At 51.3% G+C, this 11,316-nt stretch overlaps 1 protein-coding gene across 2 annotated transcripts in view; it reads left to right on the top strand.

Annotated features, from left to right (window-relative positions):
• TECR (trans-2,3-enoyl-CoA reductase) overlaps positions 1–11,316 on the top strand; it is a 45,551-nt gene that overhangs the window by 19,030 nt on the left and 15,205 nt on the right. The window contains exon 2 of one of the 2 annotated variants that reach the window (XM_050925619.1): positions 6,343–6,393. In XM_050925619.1, coding sequence (XP_050781576.1) covers positions 6,343–6,393 — 51 coding nt within the window. Of the gene's footprint in view, positions 1–5,973; positions 6,394–11,316 lie in introns of those variants that run through there. The other variant, XM_050925618.1, reaches the window with a different exon arrangement.

Here is an 11,316-nt window from a genome sequence, read left to right as displayed (position 1 = left end):
TCCCCTTCTGTTTGTGGATGTGGCTGGGAAGGGGGTTCTGAGGGTGGGGGGGCAGGGGAGGGAAAGGATGAGTTACAAACACATTTGCTCATGTGCACCTCTGTGCCATTTTGATCTGATTTGTGTAGCCTTTCCAGTCCATGCAGCAGGGCCCTGAGGCACAGACTGTTTGTGTTACCTTTGAGACAATGAGTTGTTCACATGTTGGGGAGCCTCCAGGTGCATGTGACACAGTCCCTGTCCCTTTCTTTCCTGGCTTGTCTGGGGGCAGTTTTCAGGAATCCACAAGCTCAGGAATTTGTCACCTTCTCCACCGCTTCAATGCAAAGTGAAAATCATCCCAAGTGTCCCTCGCAGCTCTCCGAGAAGAGCCGCAGGAAATGGTACTCTCTGCCCTCTGAATTCTGCAGATACCCAGAACTCCCCGATGGCTGGGAGAGTGCTAACTGAACCCCCCTACAGCTGTGAACTTTGAACTGTTTCATAATAATTAATGGTTCAGAATGGCAATGAGCAGAAGCAGCAGGAGAAGGAGAGAAACTGTCTGCTAGTTTTTGTAACCCTATAATCTTTGCATGGGCATTTAAGGCTTTTTTTTTTTTTTTCCTGAGGTGCTGAAAACCTGCAAGTCTAGTTGAAGTCAGTGGGAGCTGAGGCAGATTCAGAACAACTACAAATCAGGCCCTAAAGCCTTTACACCCAGTAAATTAGCTTATTCTTATTTGTGTTTATAGTAACATCTAGAGGCTCCAGCTGAGATCAGGGCTCCATTGTGCTAAACCATGTACAGATGCTGAGGCCAGGTCTACACTATGAACTTACATTGGTGTATCTATGTCACTCAAGGGTGTGAAAAATCCACACCCCAAGCAATGCAGTTGTACTGACTTAACCCGTGGTGTAGACAGCACCCTGTTGCCATAGCTACTGCTTCTGATGGAGCTCGATTTAACTATGACAGGAGACGTTCTCTCATATAGGCGTGATAGCATCTCCACTGAAGCGCAACAGTGGCCCAGCTGCACTGGTGCAGCGTTTTAAGTGTAGACCTGCCCATAATAAGACACCTCCTCTTCCCAGATAATCTATAGACCAGACAGACAGAGGGAGGGAAAACAGAGGCACAGAGATTGGAAGCATCTGGCCCATGGTTACAGAGCAGGTTGGTGACAGAGCAAGGAGTAGAACCCAGGTCTCCCTGATGGCTGATTTCAGACTGTGGTTGTAATATTTCACCCAGGAGAGAATTGATAATGTGATCTCTGCTCCGGGCATCCTGCTGCGTTCACTGCTGATGATGCCTTTTTTGGTTCAAGGCTGTTGGGAATCCTTCGTGCAGCTACCAAAGGTAGAAGCTCTTGTACTAACTCCTTGCTGTGTTCCAAGGAGACCTGCTTAGATTTTCTCTGGCCTCGTCCAGACTAGGGGGGGAAAATCGATCTTAGATACGCAACTTCAGCTACGTGAATAACGTAGCTGAAGTCGAATATCTAAGATAGAATTACTCACCCGTCCAGACAGCGCGGGACTGATGTCCGCAGCTCTCCGTGTCGATTCCAGAACTCCGTTCGGGTTGATGGAGTTCCGGAATTGATATAAGCGCGCTCGGGGATCGATATATCGCGTCTAGATTAGACGCGATATATCGATCCCCGAGCAATCGATTTTAACCCGCCGATATGGCGGGGTAGTCTGGACGAGGGCTCTATTTATCTCTTTCCACCATGTGCTCTGATTTCAGAGTAGCAGCGGTGTTAGTCTCTATTGGCAAAAAGAACAGGAGTATTTGTGGCACCTTAGAGACTAACACACTTATTTGAGCATAAGCTTTTGTGGGCTACAGTCCACTTCATCGGATGCATGAGGTGGAAAATACAGTAGGGAAAAAAATATGTATATACACAGAGAACATGAAACAATGGGTGTTACCATACACACTGTAAGGAGAGTGATCAGTTAAGGTGAGCTATTATCAGCAGGAGAGAAAAAGAATTGTTTGTAGTGGTAATGAAAATGTCCCATTTCCAGCAATTGACAAGAAGATGTGAGGAACTGGTGGGGGGAGGGGAAATAAGCATGGGGAAATAGTTTTACTTTGTGCAATGGCCCATTAACTCCCAGTCTTTATTCAAGCCTAATTTAATGGTGTCCAATTTGAAAATTAATTCCAATTCAGCAGTCTCTCATTGTAGTCTGTTTTTGAAGTTTTTTTGTTGTGATATTGCAACTTTTAGGTCTGTAATCAAGTGGCCAGGGAGATTGAAGTGTTCTCTGACTGGGTTTTGAATGTTATAATTCTTGAATGTAATTTGTGTCCATTTATTCTTTGACATAGAGACTGTCCGGTTTGGCCAATGTACATGGCAGAGGGGCATTGCTGGCACATATCACATTGGTAGATGTGCAGGTGAATGAGCCTTTGATAGTGTGGCTGATGTGATTAGGTCCTATGATGGTATCTCCGGAATAGATATGTGGACAGAGTTGGCCATGGGCTTTGTTGCAAGGATAGGTTCCTGGGTTAGTGTTTTTGTTTTGTGGTGTGTGGTTGCTGGTGAGTATTTTGCTTCAGGTTTGGGGACTGTCTGTAAACCAGGACTGGCCTGTCTCCCAAGATCTGTGAGAGTGATGGATTGTCCTTCAAGATAGTGCGCACTGAGTTTGTCGTGGGTAGGAATATGACCCGAGGGTCAGACTTCTTTTCACAGACCATGAGCCCCTGCAGCTCCCGTTGACTGCACTTGGAGTTGCAGGTGGCTGCACCTCTGAAAACTAGACCTATAACTCTCAGGGACAAACTTGGCTGTGTTGTAATTTTGTGATCCCCAGGTTGGTTGGGGGTCACCAAGTGGGGAGAGGAAGAGATCTATCGTCATTATTTAAAACACATAACTAGTGCTGTATCTTCTCCACATTTGAGATCACTACCACCTCCTTAAGTCCCTGAGGGTATGTCTATCCGGCTGGTAGTGATCAATCTATTGGGGGATTGATTTATCATGTCTAGTGTAGACGTGATAAAATTGATCCCCAATCGCTCTGCCATCGAGAACTCCTCCACCGCGCGGAAGAGGCGGAAGCAGAGTTGACCGGGGAGCAGCAGCGGTTGACTCGCTGCTGTCCTCATGGCCAGATAAATCAACCTAAGATACTCCGACTTCAGCTACGCTATTCGTGTAGCTGAAGTTGCGTATCTTAGGTCGACTCCCCCGCAGTGTAGACCTAGCCTATGAGTTGATCTGCAAGTTTCCCAGCTACTCCAACAGAATGATTAAAACTTAACGGCTGGACATCACCCAAGATCTGAAAGCTCCCTGCCTTCCTGGAGCCCAGTTCCCATGCTGCCTGCTCTGAACTCAAACCAGGCCTTCTGCAACTCCTTTAAAAAATGCAGTGTTAGTTCAAGTGTGAACTGCCCACAGACTTCTCACTCTTCTGTGCAAGCCAGTTCTAACTTTTAGCCAGTTCTCAGAAGTTTGCCTAATTGCCTGGGGAGAGGGTGGGGCATATTTCGTATGGTAACGACATTTCATTTTTGCTCTCCAAAGAGCAGTCCCTGTTCTGTTGCTCACAGACTGGGGGTATGTCTACATCTACAATTTTGCAGCGCTGGTTGTTACAGCTGTATTAGTACAGCTGTATAGGACCAGCGCTGCAGAGTGGCCACACTTACAGCAACCAGCACTGCAAGTGGTGTTAGATGTGGCCACACTGCAGCGCTGTTGGGCGGCTTCAAGGGGGGTTCGGGGAACGCGAGAGCAAACCGGGGAAGGAGACCAGCTTCGCCGCGGTTTGCTCTCGCGTTCCCCGAACCCCCCTGCAAACCGCAGGGAAGGAGACCTGCTTGCTCGGGGGTCGGGGAACGCGAGAGCAAACCGCGGCGAAGCTGGTCTCCTTCCCCGGTTTGCTCTCGCGTTCCCCGAACCCCCGAGCAAGCAGGTCTCCTTCCCTGCGGTTTGCAGGGGGGTTCGGGGAACGCGAGAGCAAACCGCGGCGAAGCTGGTCTCCTTCCCTGCGGTTTGCAGGGGGGTTCGGGGAATGCGAGAGCAAACCGCGGCGAAGCTGGTCTCCTTCCCCGGTTTGCTCTCGCGTTCCCCGAACCCCCGAGCAAGCAGGTCTCCTTCCCTGCGGTTTGCTCTCGCGTTCCCCGAACCCCCGAGCAAGCAGGTCTCCTTCCCTGCGGTTTGCAGGGGGGTTCGGGGAACGCGAGAGCAAACCGGGGAAGGAGACCAGCTTCGCCGCGGTTTGCTCTCGCGTTCCCCGAACCCCCCTGCAAACCGCAGGGAAGGAGACCTGCTTGCTCGGGGGGTCGGGGAACGCGAGAGCAAACCGGGGAAGGAGACCTGCTTGATTACCAGAGGCTTCCTCAGGTATGCTGGGATACCTGCTTATTCCACGGAGGTCAAGAAAAGCGCTTGTAAGTGTCTACACTTGATTACCAGCGCTGGATCACCAGCGCTGGATCCTCTACACCCGAGACAAAACGGGAGTACGGCCAGCGCTGCAAACAGGGAGTTGCAGCGCTGGTGATGCCCTGCAGATGTGTACACCTCCTAAGTTGCAGCGCTGTAACCCCCTCACCAGCGCTGCAACTTTGTGATGTAGACAAGCCCTGGGTGTTGAAATATTGTAGGCATCTGTGCTTCTAGCAGGCAAGTCTCAGACAGGCTAGTTGATGCACAATGTCATATCCCGCACCCTTAAGAGTAGGAAACAAATACTTCTTCTTTCGGGGAAAAATCCCTAACCAGGCTTAGCTTTAGGCCTTTCTGCTTAAGCCAAGGGTCAGTGTCACCTGTGTTAGCTGCATCAGAGCCCTAGTGGAGATGGTTTGTCGGCTGGTTTGGGTGTGTTTTAAGCACCATCTCTTCTAACCCTGTTCAGAGGTGATCTAAGGTGTTTAGTGATGAAATGGCAGTGGCAGCCCATCTCTGCAACAGTGGTATTGCTATAATATTTCCCTGGTGGAGTCGAGACTCTAATCTGTCAGTACAAAGCTTCTACTGCTTTGATTTGTTGAAGGTGGTGGTAGGGGGTGCATTAAGAACAGGTAGGTGAGAATAGAGAAATCGAGAGAATGCAGTTACAGTGAAAAAATATACTGCATTTAAAATGCAGTGAGAAGAATAAGTCCTTCCAGCAGAAGATCTCCCCAAAGCCAGGGCCGAGCTTGTCATGTGTGCACCTGGGAATTCAGGAACTGCCGGACTGAGGCAGACCTGGAGTCCATCTAGTCCTGGGTCACGTCACTGAAGCTGGCTAGTGCTAGCTGTCTATACTATACCTACTGTAATGCCATTTCCTGGTGATGGGGATGGAGATGTCTGTGAATGCACTGAGCAGCTTTTGCCTTCAAGTGGGAGGTTTTATCCTAGCCACTGTAGTTTCAAAGACAACTCTTATAAATGCCTAGCTGTGTATTTTAAACCAGGTGGCCCCTTTGTCTCAATTATATCCTGCAGCAGAGAGTTCCACAGATGAATTATGGATGTTATTTTTTTAAGTAGCAGAGGGAAATCCATCAGTCTGTGGGGCTGATACAAACGAAACCATTACCGAGCACCATAGGGGAGATGACTGTTCAGTTCATATCTGTATAGCACTTAATGCGATAGATCCTCCTTCCAGATTGGGCCCTCTGGGCATTGCTATAATGCTGACGGATAGATCTCACAGGAACGCAAACTCTTGCTGTTGTGAGATTCGCACCCGATCAGCTCCTGGGTGCTTGTGGGTACTTCAGGACAGAGAAACTTTCACCAGGCTGGGTATGCTGTAGCCTGCAGTGGCCCATTTAACAACTGGAAAGTCTGAATGTGATTAACGAATCTGGGTGAATGCGGGGGTGGGAGGGGGCGTTTATCCCCTGAGGTGATGGCAGTGCCTTTAAAAAGCTCCCTGGTAGGAGCTGCTTGCTTGTGAGGAGCTAGGCTCAGTTTTATATTTAGCTGGGTACCGTAGTGATTCACCTCCCTGTGCTATCAGGTTATGCCTGTGAATCAGCCTGCAGAGCAGACCTCTGCTCTCCCGGCTGGGTCTGGTTCATGGGGCGGCCCCTGGAATCCTCCCAGAGCAAGGGGAGATCTCACTGAACCTCGCTGAGCCTTGGAGAAGCAGCTCCCTTAGGAATCCGCTGACTGGGACAGCCAGGGCAAAGCTGCAGGGTCGAGTCCCGGGCTCGACACGCTTCCTGGGGTTTGCTTGTAAAACTTGTGGAGAGGCATGGACACGAACATGGTGCCGCTGGAAGGGGGCCAGCCCCTCCTGATGAGTCTGAACGGCATCGGACTCAAGCGTCACCCCAAGGCCATGAAATCTAAAAAGGCTGTTCTTTTCTTTGAGGTGGAGATCCTGGATGCCAAGACCAGGGACAAGCTGTGCTTCCTGGATAAGGTAGGGCCCTGCCCTGTGCCCTGGGAGCTGGGAGGGGTGGTGGCTGCTGTGGTTATTGTAAAGATGCCCCCTGGGCCCTGAGTCATTTCTCAGTGGGGGGTGGGATTGTCCTTTCCAGAGTGAAGCATGGTCTCCCCTCCCTTAAAGCCATCCTGAAGCTCCTGGGTTCAGGGACCCTCGTCTGCCTCCCAGCTACAGCCCCAAGGCAGGTGGTCATGAGCAATAACACCGTACAGCCAGGTCTCAGCCTTGGGTTTCTGAGCAGTGGGGTTTGGCCACTGTGTCCCAGCAGAAGGAAGATCCTTTGGTGCACCAAGGCCCTTATCCTTGTCCCCTTACGTGCCTTGAGAGGTGCATGCTGCCTCTGCTCAGGGCTGGGAACCCCAGTGCCTTGCTGAGCGGTGACGGGGGTTTTCAGTGTGTTCAGAGCGAGCCAGCAGGGGTAGGGATGGACTTTCAAAGGGCCGTGGGAGCGGAGGGCTCAGGGGACTGACTGTGGGGGACATAGACAGTTGGAGCCCTTTGCAGGCTGGCAGTCGTTACGCACCTTGGTTGAATTTGCTGGGTCTGGGCCCAGTGCCTAGCAGACAGGCACCCGCATCCCAAAGAGCTGCCAGTGGGAGTGGCCCTCGCTGGCAGCCTTAGCAGAGAGGGAGGGGGTGTTGGCGTGGGAACAAGCTCCGCTCTGCGTGCTGCCCTGGTGCAGCCTAGGCTGTGAGTACACACAGGCGTTCAGAGTGTAAATCCAGCATCTTTCGGCAGCCTTAATGTAACACAAAATACTCCCACCTGGTGCAGGCTCAGGTGCAGGGACCTCCAGCCATGTGGCTTTGGCACCTGGGCCACATCCAGGGCTGAATTCTCATTCTGAAGAAGAGTGACTACATTCCTGGCCTGCTGACTTTGCATGCATTTCAGGCCTGAGCTGTTTACACACATGGGTTAATTTGCACTGAGCTGGCGGTGTGTGTTGGGGGTTTTCTTAGAGATCAAAACACAAACTCTCGGTTTCTTTAGTTTAACAAGTGCCTGCAGGCTGAGGTGCTTGGTGGAGTTACACAGAATGAAGCCTCGTGCACTGTGGCCGTTTGTGCTGATTCTACCTGCAGTGTGTCGTCCTTCAGCCACTTTATCAAATGAGATGGGGAGCCAGCGGGATCTGATGGTTAGAACCTGGGATGGAGACCGGGGTCCTAACCGGAGCTCTGCTGAAGACTTGCTGTGTGATTTGGGATAGTCCCTTCCCCACTGTGTGCCTCAGTATCCCCCCATAAGATGGGGATAATGCTACTTGCTCGCCTTCAGAAAGTACCTTGGTCTGTGCAAAGGTGGAGGCCGGTTCCTTGGAGCAGGGAAGTGCCTTCCTGTGTGGTTTGTATACCTAGCACAATGGGGGCCTTGATCCTGATTGTAGTCCCCGGGTGCTGGTGCAGCATGAACAGCAGTAACGATGACAGGCACATGTTTTTAGCAGGGGTTAGCCCCAGGACCAGGCTCCCAGGGAAGGGGTGGATTCTCTGTCTCTTGGTGTCTTCGAGATAGGCTGCCTTTCTGGACGATGCTTTATCCAGACAAGTTACTGTGCTCAGTGCAGGGTGACTGGCTGCCGTTCTTTGGCCTATGATCGGCAGGAGGTCACATGAGAGGATCTAATGGTACCTTCTGATCTTAACATCTACGAATGAATCTATGATCCTGTGGCCCTTTTTGGGCCACCTACCAGGAGGACGCATGGAGTCTCCTCTCCAGGCCAGCTACTAGAAGGAGGTGACTGGCTGTGTGGGCAGTACAGGGGGCTGGGTCTGTGAGAAACTCCTCTACCTGAGAACTGCCACCTCACACAGCATGCCTAGGAAGGAGGCCCAAAGGTGCCGTCCACTGCACTTGTGCGGCTGTTCCCTTCCCAGCCTGTGGGTGCTCACACGATCTGCAGCGGCAGCAGCCTAGGTGTAAATACCTCTTCTGCCCCATCACCAGATGCAAAGAAGCTGCAGCGTTTAAAGAGACATGCCAGAGCTGCCCAAACAAACCTTTGTGCTGATTCCATGTGTCTTTCATAGCAGTTGGTGTCAGCTGCCCAGCATCAGAGACCAGCTCTCCCAGATCTGGTGAGACTCACTTCTGTGCCTCCCCCCTGCCTGATCTGAGCTGTTTCCTTTCCCTCTGGAGACCAATCTTTCTGTCCTGCCACTGCAGATCTTCTCTGTTTCTGCCGCCCACCTAGCTGCTTCCCATTTCAAGCCCCACTTCTCTGCTGGCACCCATCAATCACTGGTGCTTGCCCTTACCAAGCTAAATCCCAAAGCATGGAGCAGCCTTGTCCGTGCCCCCAAATCCTAGCTGAATGGACTGACTGCCAGAGCATCGGCGAAGGCTTGGCGTTCCCCAGGGGCTGCCCCTGTGACACCTGCACAGTCGCACTGACACCGCCGCTAGAAGACAGATTTTCCCCTGCCTCGGGGAGGGAAGGGCCTCGGTCAGAACCAGAGCCACCCTGCTGGCCGTGCTGACTGAATCTGTCACCTTGATGGGGTGTCTCCTGGTTGCTGGCTGCCATCTGGGGATCACCAGACACGGCCAGCACCACAACCCTGTGATTTGGTTAGCGTTGCTGCTTTGAAGCGAGCTTCCCCTCGTCTTTTGCAGCATCTTCTGTGCTCAAGCAAAGGAGAGATTAATTCATGAGCTCAGGTGCTCTCCTGCCAAAGCAGGTTGCTGTGAAGTGTCTTGGGAGCAGTGGGTGTTATAACAACCCCTTGCTCTAATCTAGCACTTTTCATGCGTAGATCTCCAAGCACTTTACAAAGGAAGATTGGGAGCACCACCCCCATTTTACACATGGGGAAACTGAGGCACAGAGCAGCGAAGTCACCCACTCAAGGTCACTCAGCAGGCTAGTGTCAGAACCTGGAGTAGAACCCACAGATGAGCCCCAGTCTAGTGCTCTATCCACTAGGCATCACTGCCTCCCTTGATGTCAGGTGCTTTGGCTAGCTATTGGGGAGGGCTAAAGAGGAAAGATTCCCCGTAAACTCAGCAGACTTTGAAATGCAGCAGTGCTGAGGTCAGCAACTGTGCACATGGCACCGCAGGGCCCCCATGCCAACTCTCTCCAGGCCCAATCCTGTGGGCAAACTGGCACTGGTGGTTTAACTTTGTGCCTGAGTATAATGCCCCTCTCTGCATAAACCCAGTGTGAGTTGTAGATCTGTTCAGACTGGCAAGGAGGAAGTGGGAAAACTAAATGTAGAGATGTGATTAAAATAATCCTGTGATGGGAGTGATCAGAACTCCTTCGTGTGCTTTTTGCCCAAAGGGCGACCAGGGGCATTCAGCAGCAAGGCCTGAATCTTTTCCCTCTGCTGAGCTCTGGGCTGGGCGGTGGCACCTGGGAATTCACTGCTCCCTTTGCAGGTCACCCACCAAAGCTGGGAAGCGCTGAGCTTCAGATCTCGCTCTGTCATGCCTGCATATGTGGCAACACAGCAGGGATCAACAGTCCAGGAGCTCCTGTGCCATGCAGGCCACCGTACCTTGCAGAGGTGCAGTGACTGGGATCCCAAACTTGGCTTTTTGTGGGTCCTCTAAAGTGCAGTCTTAAAAAGCGCCTTGCAAAGGGAAATGGGCAGGACCCCTTTTCTCTGCTGCTTTTAATGAAAGGGTGTCTCTGTTCAGTTGAATGATGGGTTAAAAGATTCAGATCTCATCCACCCTGGGAGACTCTGGCTTACTGGGGCTCTGTGGGCATTTTGACAACAAGTATCAAGGAAGTGAAATCTGCTTAACAGAGAGGGGAATTAATTCCTAGACTATTTAAAAGTCTTTGGCTTTGTGGACACTTCTTCAAGGGAGCCATTTGGGAGAAATAAAATCTCTTCCTCAAAGATTCAGCAGCCCTGGCTCTTAAGATTAATTGATATTAAGGCCAACAGGGAGCATTAGATCATTTAGTCTGATCCCCTGTATGACACAGGCCAGAGAACGTCATCCAGCTCTCTTCATAGTGAGCTCAGTCAGTTTGTGTCTGACTAAAGCATCGTCCAGAAAGGGCGTCAGATCAGAAGTGAAGGCATCAAGAGATGGAGCATCCGCCACTCCCGTTGGGACTTTGTTCCAGTGGCTCTCCCACCACCATGTTTAAAGTTAAATGGTGCCTCCTTTCTAATGTGAGTTTGTCTGGCTACAGCTTCCAGGTGTGGGTTCTTGTTCTGTCCTAGGCTGCTGGCTGGGACCTGCTGCAAAAGCAGTCTTGCCTTGCCTCATGTTTATTATTTTTTAAAAAGGGCAGAAAACTTATTTAAGACAAACAAATAAAACTCCCTTCAGAGCATTTTTATCCCTCCTAGAGAAGCGAACCCCAGTGCTTTCCCTTTAGCCCGTCAGATACTGCCACCTTCTGAAATGTCAGGCTGCTGGGGAGGGTGGGGGTCTCTCATGGTTTACTGTTTTCACTTGGCATGTGGGTGCTCTGGATGTGACCCTAGCTGTACAGTTTTTTTGGGGGGGAAGTATGATTGAAAGTCACTCCTGCCATCTTTTGCAAAGGAACCTAGTGATTCCTCCACTTCCCAGCATCTCTGTGAGCAGCACAGACTTGAAGCAGCCCGGCACTGGAAACTAAGACAGGGGAGGACAGTGTCTGAAACTTTCTTTAGCCTGCCCTGGACTTTCTGCAGGGCACCGTGAAGTAGCAGTAGTGATCCACCAGGAACATCCTGATGCTGTGGAGGAAGCAGGCCAGTGAAGCCATCAGCCACCTCCAGAGAGAGAGAACTTCAAGCAGGTCCCTGCCAGCAATAATTACCAGCCCTCCGGCCAGGAGCCGACCATCATGTTACAGTGGAAGAACCGAGGAACGCAGAGGAGGTCGCACAATGAGTCAGTGGTAGAGCTAGAGAGAACCCAGGAGTCCTCTTGTCCCCC

The sequence above is a fragment of the Gopherus flavomarginatus genome, chromosome 16 (genome assembly GCF_025201925.1).
Source record: "Gopherus flavomarginatus isolate rGopFla2 chromosome 16, rGopFla2.mat.asm, whole genome shotgun sequence".
NCBI lineage: Eukaryota > Metazoa > Chordata > Testudines > Testudinidae > Gopherus > Gopherus flavomarginatus.
The sequence above is the reverse complement of the archived record's forward strand: the minus strand, read 5'-3'. Positions and strand labels throughout refer to the sequence as shown.